General features: G+C 32.2%; 3 protein-coding genes across 5 annotated transcripts; all 3 read right to left on the bottom strand.

Annotated features, from left to right (window-relative positions):
* Nucleotides 1-1,467: 1,467 nt before the first annotated feature.
* Nucleotides 1,468-4,830, bottom strand: LOC114189977. 2 transcript variants are annotated; one of them, XM_028078709.1, is made up of 5 exons: nt 4,472-4,830; nt 4,197-4,335; nt 2,373-2,458; nt 2,075-2,246; nt 1,468-1,726 (listed from the first exon to the last, which is right to left on the bottom strand). In XM_028078709.1, exons 1-4 carry the CDS (start codon nt 4,733-4,735, stop codon nt 2,085-2,087), a joined length of 651 nt encoding a protein of 216 aa, XP_027934510.1. In that variant the 5' UTR covers nt 4,736-4,830; the 3' UTR covers nt 1,468-1,726; nt 2,075-2,084. The 2 variants fall into 2 exon arrangements, with proteins under 2 accessions (XP_027934510.1, XP_027934509.1); XM_028078708.1 differs by lacking the exon at nt 1,468-1,726 and having other exon boundaries at nt 1,849-2,246.
* A 1,366-nt stretch (nt 4,831-6,196) lies between these two features.
* LOC114192086 (alpha-taxilin) lies at nt 6,197-15,833 on the bottom strand. Its single transcript, XM_028081665.1, has 13 exons — nt 15,599-15,833; nt 14,753-14,968; nt 14,527-14,679; nt 13,173-13,261; nt 11,956-12,061; nt 11,383-11,450; nt 10,610-10,687; nt 9,643-9,707; nt 8,224-8,290; nt 7,944-8,126; nt 7,199-7,255; nt 6,983-7,078; nt 6,197-6,552 (listed from the first exon to the last, which is right to left on the bottom strand). The coding sequence occupies exons 2-13, from the start codon at nt 14,961-14,963 to the stop codon at nt 6,418-6,420; spliced, it is 1,308 nt and encodes a 435-aa protein (XP_027937466.1). The 5' UTR covers nt 14,964-14,968; nt 15,599-15,833; the 3' UTR covers nt 6,197-6,417.
* An 804-nt stretch (nt 15,834-16,637) lies between these two features.
* LOC114191721 (elongation factor 1-alpha-like) lies at nt 16,638-19,084 on the bottom strand. 2 transcript variants are annotated; one of them, XM_028081080.1, is made up of 3 exons: nt 19,000-19,084; nt 18,164-18,637; nt 16,638-17,892 (listed from the first exon to the last, which is right to left on the bottom strand). In XM_028081080.1, the coding sequence occupies exons 2-3, from the start codon at nt 18,623-18,625 to the stop codon at nt 17,008-17,010; spliced, it is 1,347 nt and encodes a 448-aa protein (XP_027936881.1). In that variant the 5' UTR covers nt 18,626-18,637; nt 19,000-19,084; the 3' UTR covers nt 16,638-17,007. The 2 variants fall into 2 exon arrangements, with proteins under 2 accessions (XP_027936881.1, XP_027936882.1); XM_028081081.1 differs by having other exon boundaries at nt 18,988-19,078.

Here is a 19,084-nt window from a genome sequence, read left to right on the forward strand (position 1 = left end):
TGCAAATTTTATAGTGTATACATTTATATCGTATTTGATGAAAAGTTTTTAAAATATTAAATAATTTCAAATGTTTGAAGTAAAGACTTTATATTATTATATTACCTTATGTGACTTTATAGTAAATTTGTATTGAGTCATATGAACATGTATGGATACATAATACATTATACAATATACCCATCTTACTTCTCATTAATATGAAAATCTAATTGGAAAAGATACAAGCATATATATATATATATATATATATATATAATTGAATAATTTAAGGATTATTAATTGTTGTTTTGGTTTGGTGAATTCTATATACGATGATGTTGGGTGAGGTTGGACTTGGTATTTTGCTTTTGGTAGACACACTTCTCTGATATCATCGAAAATAATATTTAACTATCTATTCTCTCCACACCTCTTCACTTTACATTATTTCTATTTTAATTTACTTGTTTGGTTGGACACGAGTCACACAAAAGTATTTTAGGTGTCCTCATATTTTGGAATCATTGTATTTTTTTTTTTTCAATTACATCTTTAATCCTTACAATTGACACATTTATCATTTGAATATGGAATTGTAGGTTTACTAATGTGCTTTTTATAGGTTTCTTTCTGGAAGTGGTTTTTTATATAAATAATTAGTGAAAACATATTTTATCTGTGCACACATGTCCATATTTTTATTAATATTTAAAGATACAAAAAATAAGAAATGTTGTAGATGTCAAAGTTAAAGGTTTATACAGTTATTTTTGGATTAAGAAATTATGTGCTGTATATTCTATTAAATAATAAACTTATTTTAATTAGATAAAATAGTATAATTAAATGACATGAAAGATTGTTTAAAAAATTAGGATCCATTACTATTGTTCATCGATTTTAGAATGTATAATTTTTTTCAATTTTAAAAGACATCATTTCTAAAATACTTTTTTATTTCATTTGTTATTTCCAAAGGATAAGAACACTGATTTTTTTTTTTGTTAACTGTGCAACACATTGTAATATAAAATCATAAAAGTGGCTAATGACAGTTTGTATGAATTATAAACAAAGTAACAACAACAGCTGTATCCAACTACTCAAAAGCCATTAAGACTTATAAAACCATAACACAGTAAGACTTTTTTTTTTTAACTCACAACTTAATTTGGAATTCATTTTAAAACAATTATTATCAATAGTATCTTAGTTACTATTATCTTATTTGTTCCATTATATTAACATATAACATCTATATATAATAAGCTATTTTATTACGTAATTATGAGTGCTTTTAAAGTTTTATGCATTGTTTAACTCAAATATTTAGAAACATACGAACAAGAAATTGTTTAAACAATATTTACAATTACTATGAGATTCAAATATTTAAATATGATATATTTAACCATCTTAACACCTAATAATTGTCATAAGAAAGTCAGTAAAAATTGTAAATTTGTTTTCAATATTTGAACTTCATTTACTATACTCAATATTTAATTTATATTCCTCATTGTATTGGGAATCTTACATGTAAGCATTTTATAATTAATTTAAATTATTTACATGGTTAAATACTAATTTCATAAAGTTAGGGTTCCCAAAAAAGTATATAATAATACATAGTAATATCTGTTATGAGATATACAATATGCAAAAGGTCTTAGGTTGGATCTCCATCTCTGTACCTCCTTCCTAATTATATTCCAATCAAAGTAGATGAGAAAAGAAAAAATCCCTGCATGTTCTAAAAAAAGCACAAGTCATTATAAAAATGATTAAATACAAAAAATATTTAATTACTATGGTATTCAAAATAGTATTATTATGAAGATTTAGAAAACGAAAGTATAAAAAATATAAAATTACAATTACAAACATTCAAGTGTTTATTCAATATCTGATATAAAGACATCTAACACAGTTCTCATACAATATGGCAACAAGTGTTCGTACATAAGATCTTCAGAGGCAACAATATTCACTTTTTTGCATAGAAGACAAAGGGCTTGCCATGAGTTATCACACTTCTAAATTATCTGGAACTCAGAACAAAGATATTTCTTAGAACTGAAAAATAACCAACCTGATCACTTCTACTGATTTTTCTTAGTAGAACTGGGTGTTGAAAAGGACGATCTTGATTTTTGACTGAATTTTTTTGTTTTGTTGGTATCTGCATTTGAACTTCTAATAATGAAAAGGAAAGTTTCAACAAGCATGGCACCAACCAACCCCAGAATTCCTCCAGCAGCATTCTGGAAATAGAGACAAGACAGGAAGGAAAGAAGGAAAGAAAGGAATGAAGAGGAAATGAGAGCTCAAAACTAAAACACTAATCGAGGATAAATGAATGATAATGAAAAGCATATTTTAGACAGTACCATGGCAGGACTGTGATTAAACAAGGCTCTAAATGCAGCATATCCAAGGAGATAGCCAGTAAACATGGTAACCACAACATGTAAACCTGGAAAAGTTAAAGAAAAAATATCAAATAGAGCTTCTTCAGAGCACAAACATTATATCAATGTGACAAAAGATATACTAAATGTGTCAAATCACATCCCTAGAAAGAAAAAAGATTAAAGATTTCTGTCATCTAATTTGAATTTCTCAATTTCTTTGTGAGTACAAAAGGGATAACTTTTAATTAACATCACTACTCCAATAATCACCTAAGAAAGTCTTCCAGCAGCATAAGGAAATTGCAGGTCTTACATTACTTACTGGCCGCCACCAGCAGCAAAATCAGTATATGTTATCATAAGGATTACAAGTTATCTTGGGAAAGATAAATATAAAAAATGAACTACCTAAAGCATAACTGAAGTTGCTAATTTAAATGCAGCATAACTGGAGCATATGTGCACAGCTTTTCAGTTTTATTTTCAACCATCAAAACTACATAGATTCATAAATATTATCCTGTAAGATATAAATTTTCCGCTTTTGTAATAACAAAAATGAATCATATCCAGAGTAATTTCTAATTGGATGACAATACAAATCTCTTTATACTAACAGAAGATTGAAATTAAATTCTGTTACTCTTATACAAAATAAGGAGCAGATCCAATATAATCAAGAAAATCTAGATTATACATGCACTATTAGGAATGTTTATATTTATTCCCATATCATTTTTTATTACAGGATATTAAATCTCTTATATTAATTGTATTTATTCTCTTTCCAAATATAAATAAAGCATCCATGTTGTCTAAAAAACACACTGTTTCAGCTTAATGTCTCTCTCTTTCCTATATTTAACAAACTCAAATATGAATATTTCGTGACTATGTATACAATAAGTGCTGCACTCTGTAATTTATACATAGTAACTAACGTAATCATTAATCCATCAGTACCATCAATAGCCTATTCCAAACAGAAATCAATTCCACTGAAGACAGGAAAACAGGCAGAGAAGATCTCAGTATCAAAGACAGAAGAATATTTCTTCACACGTAATTAACATTAACAAGCATTGGAAAAGAAAGGCCAGAGGCAACATCTATGCATGAAGTGTCATATATTCAATGCATAACAAAAGATGAAAGTCAATAAAATTTAATATCTCCTTTTCACTTCCCTATGTATTCTTCTTTACTACTTTCATACAAACATTATTTCTTCCACTGTCCAGTTCAATTGGGAAACATAAAAAAATAAACATGTCACGATGGATGTACATAAAACAAGCAATTAAACACAACATTAGAATGCATTCAAGTTACATTTTTGCAGGAATACAAATCATTTTTGAATCCTTGATGGGGAAAAAAACTAATTACTAGTAAATATTATAAGAACTTCCGAAGCCAATCTGCATTACAATGTTGAGGTTACTTGGTTCAGCAACAAAACCTCGTACTGTGAAATGAGATTGTAAAGAAAAATAACCTACCCAATCTAGAAAAGGGTGTTCAAACTAAATGAGCAAAATAAGGGACAAAACCTGTACTGTGAAATGAGATCATAAAGCAAAATAACCTATCCAATCTAGCAAAGGGTGTTCATTCTAAATGAGCAAATTAAGCATCAATATCTCAACAAGTAACGGCTATTAGTTTAATTTTGATTTGGTACATGGCAAAGATTTTACATTGTAATTAAAATTCATCTCATACATGTATCATGTATCGAAATGGTAAACTAGAGTTCGGCATAGTTGCTATAGGAGACTAAAGTGAAGAAGAATTTACCAAACCCTAATTGATCCTTGTAAGAAGAAAATGGTTCCGGAACATCCTTAGGCGGTGCAATATCCTTCACAAGTTCCTGATACGCTTTCCGCTCCGCTAAATCTTCCAGCTTTCTCAGCCTCGCTTTCAATTCTTCACTCTTCACACCAATAACAATGTTAAACATAAAATTGAATCACCAACATGTATTGGAGCCACGGAAACAAGAGGTAATCATAATTGAAGGAAATTCAAAATTGGGAAATTGAAACAGAGAGTAGGAATAGAACACTAACCTTCTCTCTGGGCTTAGGGCTGGAGAAGATGAGACGGGTGCCCGAAAAGAGTCGGGTCAAGTCGGGTCTGGTGGATGGATCAGAGGCCATCCACACAGCGCGAAGTGGGGCGTAGGGCAACTCCGATTGGAGGAGCAGGTCGGAGGATGCTTGTCGAAGGTCATCGGAAAGAGTCGCGTCTTTCGACGCACCAGAGAGGAAAACCCGAATCGAGGGTGTGGTGGATATAACCAACCCGACCCGGTTTGGCTTGTCGGTACCCATTACTGGATTCTCTGCTACTACTGTCTCCAGCACGCCATTCACTGCAAAAAGTAATCGTCGCGGAGAGGGTGCGTACTTTCTCTTTCTGTTTTATGATAAATAAGAAAAAAAAATTCAAATTGTTAAATAGTGAAATTTTGAAGTCATTAAATAATGAATTAAAAGTTTTTTAATTAAATAATTCGGAAAGTTTTTTTTTCTTTTTTTACTTATCCAGGTAATTTGCTAAAACTTTAACAACCATGAAGTTAAAAGTCATAATTACATGGAAATCCATATTCTTAATTACATGGAAGTTCAAGATCCAATATAAAGTTTAAAAGAGTTGATGAAAAGAATAAAAAGAGTTAAAATGATCCATAAAATTTTGTATTAAAAGATGACTAACCTAGTAAATGTGCAATTACATGATAAAATCCAACATGTGAAAACATTATAAAAATGTTACTTAGATGAATTGTTTGTTTAAAATGAGCATAAGAAGTCAAATTACACTTTGAATAAAAAATTATAAACTTAATTATGTGACTTTTTATTTTTGAAAAGATATCAATTAATAACTTGGGAATGAAAGGAATCAATTAACAAGATATCAATTAATAACTAGCAAGTTTTAGGATAGGATCTCTCGCCATAATACCATCATCTAAATTTCATATTTTGTTCATATAATTAGTTAAATAATCCAAAGTTACTACAATTTAGTTAGGTTCTAAATTTTTTAAGACTAAAAATAATCTTCATCACTTTTAGATTGTGCTATTTAGAAACGTTTTTTTTAAGAAGGAAAACTTATAGATTTCAGAATTTGAAAATCTCTTCCTCAGAAAAAAAAACTTTATTACATAATTCAAAAATAATTTCTTTCTTGCATTAAAAAATTTAGACCTTGAAATTTAGAATTTATTTTCAGATGGTATAATTTAAAAGTTATTCTTGTTATCATAAGAAAGTGTCATATGTTACCATTTCTAAACAGAGAAAGCTTCAAAGATTGAAAGTTTAAAACCAAAGAAAACATCATTAGAAAGACAGCGGCAGAAAGAAACGAGAAAATCCCAACAACTTATTCAGAAATGATAAAAATTAAAGATATTTTTGTCTTTTAGACAACTACAAATAACATATCAGGTTGATAAGTTTGGTTATTTATTTACAAATTTTCATATAGTATAACTTTCGTTAAAACCTAGATAAATCATGGATTGAGTAAAATTTCACAAACAAAAAACTTAAACTAAATAAAATTTTAAATATTATAATCTAACAGATCAAACCCAAACCTAAAAGAGAAACATTTGAATTAACTTGTATCAATATTAGCTAAACAATGGCGGTAAATATAATTATTTTGGGTCTTGGTAGAAGTTTTCATTTAAAAAACACTATCAGTTGTTATTGAGCACAGGAGTGAGAGACCATGAAAAGCAAGAAATGAAAAGGAGCAAACAAAAGCAAGAATGAATGACAAGATCAACAACGACATTTTCACCCTGTTTCAAATCTTGAAATGGATAAAAAATAACAACATAGCAAACAAAATCACATTGATGTACCTGCATGCAAATTCCCTGTCAAACCAAAAGCCATGTCACTGTCAAACTTAGTATTAATAGAAATATGTTTCCTTCTATAAGTTATTATCTATCTATAGACGCTAGAAAATAGGAACCAATTCTTCTTCATGTTTGAACTGAGCTATTGCTCTTGTTCTCGGAAGAACTTTGCTTCCTTTCTGCTTGCAGCGACCGGCATAATGATTCAAGTTTTTCTTTCTGATTTTTTGTTTTCTCCAATTGTTTCTTCAATCGCTCACGCTGCTCAGACAATAATGTTTTCATAGATTAAGGAAGTTATCTTAAGAAAAAACAGGAAATAATAATATGAGCAATGAAAATGCCAAAAAAATCAATGTACAAAGCTTAATGTAATATCAATAAAATTTGAAAAGAAACAATAGAAAATTAAGAAGCCTAAAGTCAATATATACATTTTTTAAAAAGCATCATCAAGAAAGATTCTATCTGTAGAAATTCTTCAGGAGCTCACTTAACCTAGCACTATTTTTTCTTTAATCATTTCATCAGGCACTCGAGCATCTTGGGTATCTTACAATTTCTCCGGGTAAAATGGTGTGTATAACACAATGAGGCCAATTAATCTCTTTATCTATGTCTCTTTCTTAATTCTTATAACATGCTAAAATGGTTAATGCTCAAAAACAGGAAACATAAACTATATATATACCTCATCAACTAACTCTATAAGTGTAACATCAGACTTCTCAGATTTACTCTTCAAGAATTGATTCTCCTTCTTGAGTTCCTTGATTGATTTTGCCATCTGGTTGTCAACCACAATAAAGGAAAAGACTGGACTTTAGAATTGCAGTCATCCGATATATGATTCAGGAAAAATTACTGGTCTTGAACAAATAAAACATGCAAGAGAAATAATGTTTACCTTCTCAATCTCTTGTTTGAATGTTTCAAAAATCTCATTGCTCTTTGACAATGCTTCCTGAAATTCAATGCATGCGTTAAATATGTGTGATCAGAACAGTGTATGAATGGAGAGATCAGCCTCAGAACATTCTAAAAGGTCTTTAGCAAGAAGCAAAGCCAAAGCCAGAAATAGAAATGAAAAAGAAAAGCCAAGTTGTAAATTTTAGTAAACTTTTCTATGAACACTTAAAAAAGAAGAAAATAAGTTAAGCTTATCCTGTTAGCAAAACAGGGACCAGATGTACTCAGAAAACAAGTTATCAATGACATGCCTAAAAGCAAATAGTTGAAAGGAGGGTCAAATCAGTCAAATAAAGATAAAAAAGTAGAATGTGTGAAAACAAGAAAGATCAGTTGGCTTGGACCAGTTAACTGAAAGAGAATCAAAAGATACAGAATTTGTGTTACGATATTAAAAATTACTAATATCTTGGAAAACAAAAATCCAGCAGAAATAACTACAAGTATATAATATTAATTTGTGTTCAATTGTCATAAAAATAAAGCATTGAGGATGTGAAACCATATCACGATTAGAGAAAGACGTTTATGAATCCAACCACAAATTGTTTATCTCCACATCAAATTGTTATAAATTACGAATATTTAGTAAACCAGACCTTTATGCAAACAATGAGCACATTATAGCAAAAGAGGCTATAAATTCAAATTGTGACAAATAAAAAAGAGAATAAAAACAAAACCTGAAATTGTTGGAATTTTTCTCCATCAGTTGTCAACTGCAATCGTAAACTCTTTTCAGTAGCTAATAACTGAGATACTTGTTCTGCATATAATTTTATCTGTGACTGTTCCTGAATCAATTTTTCTTCGTGTTGCTTCATTTTTAAATCAGAAAGCTGTAGTTCCAAAGACTTTTGCTTCAACTGTTGAACAAATACAACATTAAAGTGAATAAGTTACAAAAGTTTATAAACACAACTATATCACCAATGTAAACCACAAGAAAAGAAAAAACATCACCTTTTGTGCATATTGTTGTTCAGAGAGTTCATACTGTTCAGCAAGCTGCTTTAGCTTGTTTCTTAACCTGTATTGAGATTTAAGGCAACTTATTTTGTGTTCATCAAGAAACAATTAGAGGATGAGGAGGGATCAAAAACACACGGGCACAATTTTTACCAAATGTTACTCCAATTATATTTTCTATTGGATAATGTTTTTTTTTTCAAAAATCACTGTTAGATTGAAAATTCCTTTTACAAATATTATAGATACAAAATTTATATTACTATAAAACTGTTTTATACTTCCTTTATATAGATAAATATTGACGTAATGTACTATTCAAAATATAAATATGAATTATTTGTTATTGTTATTTTTTAACAAAAATTGACATGGATAATCATGATGATATGAAAATATAATTTAACGGTTGGATAGGCAATATTTTTTATATAAAGTTATTGACAGTTTAATATTTACAAATCATTAATGTAACATTTGATCTTTCACCTTAGAGGATTCTTCTATAAACAAACATTGCCTACATTAGTTATTTTTTTAAACAGAGCAAATGTATAATGGCTATTACGGGAGTTATTTATTTTTAATTTAGATTGAAAGTTCCTTTCACATAGATCATAGTTACAAAATTATTTGACATGGATAATCACGATTTGAAAATATAAGTAAGGTTTGGATCAGTAAAATTCACTTTTTATATATTAATTGACAGGGTAATATTTAGTAAAAGTTACATCAGTGTAATTTGGTTTTTATCTTTCTATAAATAAACATTACAGACAACACTTACTTTTTTAAAAGCAAATGTATAGTAGCTATTCTAGGAGTTTTGGGAGTTACATATTCTAATTCCTCATTAATGTAAATCAATCTGAAATTATTATAAATAAGAGGTACTGCTGAGTGCTTATAACACTCAAGCAATGTAATCAAATGATTCTGTTACTCAGCACCGCAAAACCCAATAACTCGCAAATCAAGAGCACCGCAAAACCCAATTCCTCATTGTAGTGATGAACCAAAAATATCAAACCAAACAAATAGAAATGAATATTTAGCTTGGTAAGGAAAGGCCAGTCAATAAATTGTATTCAAGATTACCTTATCCAAAAGGTGGCAGGCAATAAAACACATGAAGTCAACCCAAGTTTATTGAGAAATAGCAAGCAAAGTAATAGCACACAAGGGAAAAAGAATGCACCCCCAGCAAATTAGTAACCAAAATAATAAGACTTGCATTCTACACTAAAGCATTGCAGAGAAATTGATAACCTATAACCCAGAAAAAAAATACCATATGGCAATAAAATACTCAAGCATGAACATGTGTTATATGTATAGCTGAAACATATACATTTGCTGATACATTATGTAAAGCTATAAATTCTACTTTCACAATTGTCAGGGTCTTACATGTCATTCTCTTTAAGCTGAGAAAGGCATTCATCCTTGCGCTCTTCAAGTTTATTGCTGACATCCTGTAGCAGAGGGAAATTACTATTAAGTGGAGTAAAAAGCAGGAAAATTGAAGCATGTGATATAATCACCAAAATCATCTCAGAAGAAAATAAGCATAAGTTTCTGAGGTTATAATAAATTCTGAAACATATTCCACCAACTTGAAGCATAAGCCAAATGACTATTGAAGGAAAAAACATAACAGATACAGTAATTTATGGACTTTTTAGCTCATTTTGGTAAGAATTGATAGATGATGCTATAAATAACCGTGGAGCAGCTAGAAGAGATATTTCTTCTTGTATTCTGAGATAAAATTCACCAATTTCAAACCTTAATGAACACATTTAAATTTCCAGATAAGTGTCCAGTATCACTTGCTTTTCCATATAACTTCTCAATAGCTATAGCAGCATTCCATTTATATCTGTTGGCCATTGGCCAACGTTTAGAAGGCAAAATGTTATATAGTCAAAAAGATATTATAATAAGCATGAAGAAAGGGTACCAAAAAGAGGCAGATAGGGTATCATCAATAACTTGTACTATAAAAAGAAAAGACAGCCAAGTCAATGTTTTAAATCCATACTACTATGCAACTGCCTCTGCATATCTGTCAAGAGATACTGATCTAAAGAAGTCACCCACACAGCACCAAAAAACATAGCAAGAAAAGAACCTTATTAGATGGCAAGTCTAAAACATGGAAGCCCCCTCCTTCAAAGAAAAGATTTAATCCCAACCAAAGTTCCAGCCTATTTGTTAGTATTAATACAATACAATTAATTAGAAATAACATGTCTGATTTCATAACCACTTAAAACCACATTCCACTAATTAAATTTGAATGATGAAAGCATACCCAATGCACACTGATCAGAATATCATACATTCTAATTTCTAGTCAAGACAATTCTCAAACCTTGATTGCATCTTGAAACTTGGCTGACAAGTCCAACCTTAAATTTTGCCCCTCAGTTGATACACGCTTGCATTCTTCCTGAAAATGATCAATAAATCTTGGTCCTTTTGTTAAAAAGCATCATGATGTAGTTTTTGAAGTAAGATGAATCAGATCCCAACCATACTATTTCATGATAGTTAGAAACAGATCAAAAAATAAAATATAATGAACTGAAGAAAAAAAATCACGTGGAGCCATTTTCTAACGAGATAACAATTTTTAGAGATAGAAAATTATATATTATGATGAAGAGGGGGTGAGCACAACTAGGGCAGGGTTTCAAATCATTAACTACTCAAGCATGCAATGCAACAAGGCTGCCTAATCTTTCCACATAGCAGTTGTTGTATCTAATATGTCAAGGTCTAGCCTTTATTTCTGATTTCTCAGAGTTGTACTTTCAGTTATTCAAACTTGCATATATAAATATACATATGAGAGAGCAAGACAATACAATGATTTTCCAAAACCTAAAATTCTTAACTCTTTCTTAAAGGAATATGTTATCCTCCAGACTAAATTTTTTACTATTTTCTAGAATAGATAGAACTTCTTTTATTGAAAAACTTAGTTCCAATCAGGAAGTTTAGCCTCTCAGCAAAATTTGCATAAATCAGCATATCTCAATTGCATATAAGAAAGACAAAAAGTTGAGGTATATCAATTCCACATCTAGGACTACTTATATATTATAAAATCAGTTTAGCAGGTAACAGTCCAATAGAAAATACCATCAGCATTTTATTTTGACGTTGTAATTCTCTACATAGTGACTCAAGCTTATCTCGGACCGCAAGAGCTGCAAAAAGAAAGGCAAAAGTTGATGAACAAGAACTAGCATCAATGTAGCTACAGATTAGATGCTCCCATGTACTTAAAATTCCAAAAAAAAAAAATGAGTCATAGATAAAGTGTTTTAATTGATACTATTTCAATAAACAGTGTGTAAACAACCAAAAAATCTACCCAAACCTCCAGCAACCTAACCCACACTATTAAAAGAAAAAGTTGTTAACGTGTTTAAATGGTCATTTGAGAGAAACAACCTGCAGAGTACACTTATTAGTACAAGAGAAATGATACACGTAAAATAAAAGGAAAGCCAATAGAGAATAATACAATACCAATAGAAGATATTATTTGATTGCTCAATTACAAAGCTATTGATGAATATTCCCTAAACACCGAAGGTATTACTTTACACTAGCATAAATAAGAACTTCAAAAATTTGATTAGAAACTTCACAAATGCTTTCCATTCAAAACTTTATTTATAAGCATAGGACATATTCATTGCTACATACCTGCATCTCTTTCTGCCAACACTTGTTGATAATTGAGTGTAAATTCTAAAAGCTCCTTCTCTGATTTAAGAGTACGCTTTGCACTTTTTCGCTTTTCACCCGTTGCCTGACAAATTAAGAAGCTCAACTATTCGGTCTCTCCTAGATGTAGTTTCGTATACTCATTGTGACATCACAAAGAAAGAACGTAAATTGGCTCATGTTGATCAAAATGAGATAAATATAATTCATTCTATAACATTTTTAATTCAAATACAATATGTAAAATCATCCTTTTATAGTTACTGAGACATTGAAACAAATGAGGTGATCAGCTCATTTTATAATAAGAAAGAGGGTTTTCTAGAAAGGTTCCTGAATATTGACCAAGCATAATACTGGAGTGCATCAAAAGTATATTACACTCTATTCAACCAGTGATTGCACAAAACTAGCGGTTCCACAACAGATGTTTTTGTTTGATTTTGATGTACTCACTGAACTCAACATGACCTTAACTGTAAAAGATTGTGAACTCAACATGACTAAAGTGTTTGATGTGGAACAATTGTGATGGTCCATCCAAATTTCCTATTCAATAGAACCTAATCTTGCAACTAGCCGCAATTATATTTACGATCAGAGTATATTAACTTGCCTCCTTTACAAATGCATTGCTATAAACAAATTAAACAGCTAAAGCATTACAAACTGCCCAATCATTCAGAAACTATGATGGATACAGTTTATGAATTCCGAGCTATAACTTTTTGACCAAACAAGGATAACCTACCACTTCCTATAACATTCTTCAAAATCCCCTACATACTTGTCTATACCGTTCTCATAAAGATAACCTAACAACACCAGAATCAATCAGTACAGCCTCATTACTATTCTTGAACAGGGTGAAAGTACATTACACTTGCAAACTCACAGCTTAACAATTTAAAAAATGTTCAATTTTTTTTTATTATAAAGCAAAGAGTATTGTTCTGCCTATTTCCAGTAAGCTTTGCCTAGATCAAGTTTGTCCTACCAAACCCAATGCCCAAAAGGCTAGTTGTGGGTCAAATAAGTTATGTCAGTTGAACCGACAAGAACATTTTTAATCAACTGTTCAAAATAAATAGCCGAATTTAAGAGCCAGAGGGAACACAGACAGAAATATATAGCAGAAAATACATATGCAATAATTCATGTGCACGTATAGAAATTAACAGAGATAATTGACTAACTGATTTTTTGTTTTTCGAAGAATCAACAGTCTCTGATGAACACACATTCTTTACGGGCAATGCTTTTGTCTCCAAAGGTACAACAGTTGCTGCAAAAGCAATTAGCAACAACACAACCACCACGTCAAATACTCAAAGAAATAACTAGAAGACATCAGTAATTCAACATAGAGATCTAAAAGCTTGTATTTTAAAGGGTTTGTAGTCATGTCCAAGCATGCAAGGTAACCCATTCATTATGTGAGTTTAGACCATTATTCCAACCATTTATTTAGTACATGGCTAGGTATGGTGTCAGCAAAAGTGATCAGAAATGCAAGAGAAAAAAAAATGTTAAGTTTAAGAGAACATTTCATCTTTTCAACGGACAAATTCTTAAAATCATGGATTTTCAATTTTCTTTTCAATGGAAATATTTTTAATCCTAAAAAAGGAGTTGCTTGATCGATAAACAGACTTATATAATATGCCTAGTTCAAAAAAAGAAAAAAATTACTCATTATGCTAAGAACTCACACCTGCTGTATATGGTCAAAGTAATCCTTATAATAATGACCAGGGCAAGTTGATCCCAACCCCTGAGCTAGATTTTTAAGATGAAGTAAACCTTGTATGCTATTAATTCTAATATATTAGGGTATTAGGTCCTATCTCAATCCTAATATTTCAGTCACCCACAATTCAGAAGTGTCCAATACTGCCAATTTCACACTTCAGGTGTCCAATCTTGAGTATAAGGGGAGTGTTACGATCCCATGATGGGTAGAAATATGGTCAAAGTACTACTTACAATGACATGGACAATCCTCCTACGATCTTGCTTTTACAATAAAGTTATGCCCAGTCTGTGCTTAATTTTAACAAGGTCAGTATAAATTTGGGGGCCATGACAATGGCAATACCTAATCCGCATAATATAGAGACTGTTCAAGGTTAGAACTAAAAAACTAAAGACAGGGAAGGATTACAAGGTTTTCCAGTGACATCCAGCATACACACACACAAACACGAATAAGGAAGCCTCCAATTTTGAAATTTGTGTATACATGATAACAAGTTACACAATCAGAAAACAGAGGAATTTTAGAAATCATTAGGCAATCAGGGACTAGTAGTTCCATTTAAAGAAAAATACATATGAAGAGAAGAAACTTTTGCATAGGAATACAGATAGTATCTATAAGTGAATGAAGGAGAGTTCTACTCAATAGTAAGGATTCACACAAAAAAGAAACATGTCTGTAGTCAAGATCAATCCATTACTCGTGTAAGTCCCATGAAACTAAACAAATATTAGCATGTAGTTACTAGTCACAAAATCTACAAAAAGGGACATAAAGGCTTAGGATATTACATCCATCTGAACTTTGGCATTCTCCTTGTTGTGGCTCCTTTACCTCGCAGCATATGGATGGTGGAGACTCGGGAACAGATACAGCTACAGGTGTAATCTGTACACCTTCATTCTGCTGCATACAGCTACTACAGGAAATCTCCACCGAGCAGTCTGAGGCATCAAAACTAAGTGCTTTAGATAGTGGAACATGAAAAGGTTTTTATCGCTCACTGATCTTGCTTACCATGATTGGTTTGAAACTCTTTTGCTCCAATGTCATTTGATAGTTCATTAGAATGAATAAGGTCGGATGAACCATCATCCTTGTAACTACTGAGAGGCTTCTCTTGCTCAGGAGTTGGAGTTGCAGGAGCAAGAGGCTCTGTAGTACTCTCAACAAACCCATCTGGCAACGAATCAACTTCAGGAAGCTGATTTGCATCTGAATTCTGCATTTCACCTACATCTCAAGCACCCTTTCTTAGAATTATTTAAGTACAATTAAATGTTAAATTGTTTACGAGAATACTGCGAGGACAAGTAAATCACAGTCACAATAGCTTTTAAAATTCTACTAGCATCTACAATTACATTGCGGAATTGTCATTAGAATTGTAACAAGAAAGGATATTTTCTGTCAGAATCACCTGAACTAATTTTAAACTTCATCAAGGATTGACAACAATATTTCTACGAAACTCAATATAAATTAACTTTTCAATAAAATTATAGCAAGTACAAAAACAATATTCCACGAATCTCAAATCGAATCCCTTAATATATCAAACAAAGAAACGCCCTAGACAAGCCCAAAAAAAGTTGTTGGAAAAGATATTTAAAAATGAGGAGAGGAATGACTTCACCCACGTCATTTTTTTCTAAAATAACGAAAACATTTTCCGCTACGACACCGAATAAAACACGCCCATCGTCGTTTGAACCAACAATTTGAAGATTGAAGAAAGTGGGCGTATGCAGGGCAAATGGCCCATGTGGAACATTGAATGATGGGGATGATTAAGAATTATAGTAAAAATGAAAACTTTAAAAGAAGGAATGGAATTGGGAAAGGGGAAATCGAAGGGAGTACCTAGCAGGAGGCAGAAAATACAAGTAGAAAAAGATGAAGTGAGAAAATGTAATGTCTGAGAAGAAGAGGAAGGATCCAACAGTGGGTGTGGTAGTGGAGCTCCAGCGAACACTTTCAAACCACCTGTTCTTCGCTTTTCTCACACCAAAATTCTCTTTTATTTCTTCTTCTATAAATTTGCTACCTAGGTATAACTACGAAGCCACTTTTTGTTCGAGTGTCTATGGTGTCTCAAATTTTCAAAATGTCAGATTTAAATGTTTGGATAGTTATTTTTACAAAAGAAAATATATTTTTAAAACATGGTTGTTGATATTATAAAATATCTAATTTTTAATTTTAAGGCTTTCATCATATTATATTAACATTAATCTTTTATAAATTTTGGATCTAAATTTAAAGCACTTACTAGAACATGTGAATTAAAGATCTTGTAAAAAATTAATCACCTGATTCTTATGATTGATAAGTTAAAACTATATATTAACTGCTACAAAATGATTACTTTTTTAAAAAGAAAGTGATATTTTTTTGAAAATTACTCTTGTAATCAACAAATTTAAGTCCGTGTATTTGCTTTATTAATACTTTTTTTGGCTACATTCCTTTTTAACTGCTTGGTCATTATTAGCACCTAAAGTTACACACACACACACTTGTAATTCAGACAATTACTAGAAATGGTTGCTTATCTAGGAGTTTAAAAGCTGAAGCTGAACAAGAATAAATGTGCAAAAAGAAAAAATAAACTAAACGAAATCTTTCAACTATTATTAGATATAGTAGTCATCTTATTTTAAAACATTGAAATGTTTAAGATTAGAATGTTTCTTTTCTAAGATTTATAGGTAAACACCATTCTTTCAATCACCAATAACAAATGTTACTCCAATAACATGATTCAGTAAAAAACTTATTCACGTTTTGAGATTCTCATCCAGAAGAAAGAACACATGCTATACTTTCAAGATAACACCAATCAAATTCGAAATGCTACCTATGTTCTCATCCAAGATACTGGCTGCAAAGTAACTTGAACTGCACGAATGACCCCACCACAAATTTAAAATAAGAACACAATGATATAAAGTTGACATTCAAAGCTCACACCTGCATCATAGGACAAATCCTAAGACTCGCTGTACTTTGCAAAGATTTCAAAGACACAGAAACACATCATAATAGAAACAAAGCAAAAAAGTGGAAAAAGGAAATAAGCTTTGCCACCGTCGATCAAGAACCCAATTCTGAGAACAATAGTTGCGAGATGACGGAGCAAAACTGACACTGACACTGAAACATAATCTGATAAACAAGTTCCCGACATGAAAAAAAGTACTACTACGAACAAGACAACATTTATCATAGTCATGGTAATATAGATTCCTTAATAGACCATCCTGCACGAGTCACTTGCCCTTCTTCTGTGCAGCCTTGGTGACCTTAGCTCCAGTAGGGTCCTTCTTCTCCACGCTCTTGATGACTCCCACAGCCACGGTTTGACGCATGTCTCTCACAGCAAAACGACCAAGTGGAGGATATTCAGAGAAGGTTTCAACCACCATGGGCTTATTGGGAATCATCTTCACAAAACCAGCATCTCCATTCTTCAGGAATTTGGGCTCCTTCTCCAGCTCTTTACCAGATCGCCTGTCAATCTTGGTCACGAGTTCGGCAAACTTCACGGCAATGTGGGAGGTGTGGCAATCAAGAACAGGTGCATAGCCATTTCCAATCTGCCCAGGGTGATTCATGATGATAACTTGGGACGTGAAATTTGCAGCCTCCTTGGCAGGATCATCCTTGGAGTTTGAGGCAACGAAACCACGTTTCAGATCCTTCACAGCAACATTCTTCACGTTGAATCCCACATTGTCACCGGGAAGAGCCTCAGTGAGTGCTTCGTGGTGCATCTCCACGGACTTAACTTCAGTTGTCAAACCTGTGGGTGCAAAGGTAACAACCATTCCAGGTTTCAACACACCAGTTTCAACACGTCCAACAGGTACAGTTCCAATTCCTCCAATCTTGTACACATCCTGAAGGGGTAACCTAAGAGGCTTGTCTGATGGTCTCTTTGGCTCATTGATCTGATCAAGAGCCTCCAGAAGGGTTGGACCCTTATACCAGTCAAGGTTGGTAGACCTCTCAATCATGTTATCACCCTCAAAACCAGAGATGGGAACAAAAGGGATCTTGTCAGGGTTGTAACCGACCTTCTTCATGTAAGAAGAAACTTCCTTCACAATTTCATCATACCTTGCCTTGGAGTACTTAGGTGTAGTAGCATCCATCTACTCAAGAGAGCCAAAGAGAGAGTAAGAATTGAGAATTTCAAGAAATTAACTAAAGAAATCAACAATAACTTATTTTCCTGTCTCTCCAATTCAGATACTATTCTGACTTGGAAATGTGACTGCTCTGACATTAAAGATCCAACACAATTTTTTTCACCAAATATTGTCCTCACAACAGTGCAAAATTTCTAAGTGCTACATCAAATAGGTTGTGTGCATGTCTTTCAAAGTGCATGAGATGAAGGTGAAGAATTTTAGTTTACTGTACCTTGTTACAGCAGCAAATCATCTGCCTCACACCAAGAGTGAAAGCAAGAAGAGCATGTTCACGGGTCTGTCCATCCTTAGAAATACCAGCTTCAAAACCACCAGTGGTGGAATCAATGATGAGAACAGCACAATCAGCTTGGGATGTCCCAGTAATCATATTCTTAATGAAATCCCTGTGTCCGGGGGCATCAATGACTGTGCAGTAGTACTTGGTGGTCTCAAACTTCCAGAGAGCAATGTCAATGGTGATTCCTCTTTCACGCTCAGCCTTGAGCTTGTCAAGAACCCAGGCATACTTGAAAGACCTCTTGTTCATCTCAGCAGCTTCTTTCTCGAATCTCTCTATCACACGCTTGTCAATACCTCCAAGCTTGTAGATAAGGTGACCCGTGGTAGTTGACTTCCCAGAATCCACATGGCCAATCACCACAATGTTAATATGAACCTTCTCTTTACCCATTACTTCTCCAACCTAAAAAGAAAGTTATCATTTTGCATTGCATACACTAAAACACTGATTTATACAACCATTACAAATACACAAATTATTGCATAAAAAGACTACTTACAACTACCCCGTAAAAAGAAATCAACACCTACATGTATATACAACAACATCAACAACAACCAAAAGAAAATCAAATTTACACGATTTTCTCACATTCAGGGTTTGTAGCAGGCACATAAAATCATAAATCCCAGATCAAAAACGTTAAAAGACAGAACTGATTATACCACCATAGTCAAATTTTATACACTAAACTGAGTTAACAAGTCTACGAATCGGTAATATATTAATAATCCATGAATAAGAAGACACACTTGAGATATAACCTTGGTGAAAGCGATAAACCCCTGGAGAGCCTCAAGAAGAGAAAGAGTGTGCGTGTAGCAGAGAAAAGTGCTTTTTTGAGAGGGG

This window comes from Vigna unguiculata, chromosome 7, assembly GCF_004118075.2.
Source record: "Vigna unguiculata cultivar IT97K-499-35 chromosome 7, ASM411807v1, whole genome shotgun sequence".
Classification (NCBI taxonomy): domain Eukaryota; kingdom Viridiplantae; phylum Streptophyta; class Magnoliopsida; order Fabales; family Fabaceae; genus Vigna; species Vigna unguiculata.

Bases quoted from the DNA above. Each gene is read 5' to 3' on its own strand.
- LOC114192086 (XM_028081665.1), bottom strand. From the start codon at position 14,963: ATGCAGAATTCAGATGCAAATCAGCTTCCTGAAGTTGATTCGTTGCCA. The intron at 11,451-11,955 runs GTATGTAGCAAT...TTCTTTTTGCAG, and splicing joins GTTGGCAGAAAGAGATGCAG to CTCTTGCGGTCCGAGATAAG. The intron at 7,256-7,943 runs GTTTTGTTTTTA...ATTGAATTTCAG, and splicing joins AAAAATTCCAACAATTTCAG to GAAGCATTGTCAAAGAGCAA.
- LOC114189977 (XM_028078709.1), bottom strand. From the start codon at position 4,735: ATGGGTACCGACAAGCCAAACCGGGTCGGGTTGGTTATATCCACCACA. The intron at 4,336-4,471 runs GTTAGTGTTCTA...ATTGGTGTGAAG, and splicing joins GCCCTAAGCCCAGAGAGAAG to AGTGAAGAATTGAAAGCGAG. The intron at 2,247-2,372 runs GTACTGTCTAAA...CTCTATTTCCAG, and splicing joins TTAATCACAGTCCTGCCATG to AATGCTGCTGGAGGAATTCT.
- LOC114191721 (XM_028081080.1), bottom strand. From the start codon at position 18,625: ATGGGTAAAGAGAAGGTTCATATTAACATTGTGGTGATTGGCCATGTG. The intron at 17,893-18,163 runs GTACAGTAAACT...TCTCTTGAGTAG, and splicing joins TGATTTGCTGCTGTAACAAG to ATGGATGCTACTACACCTAA.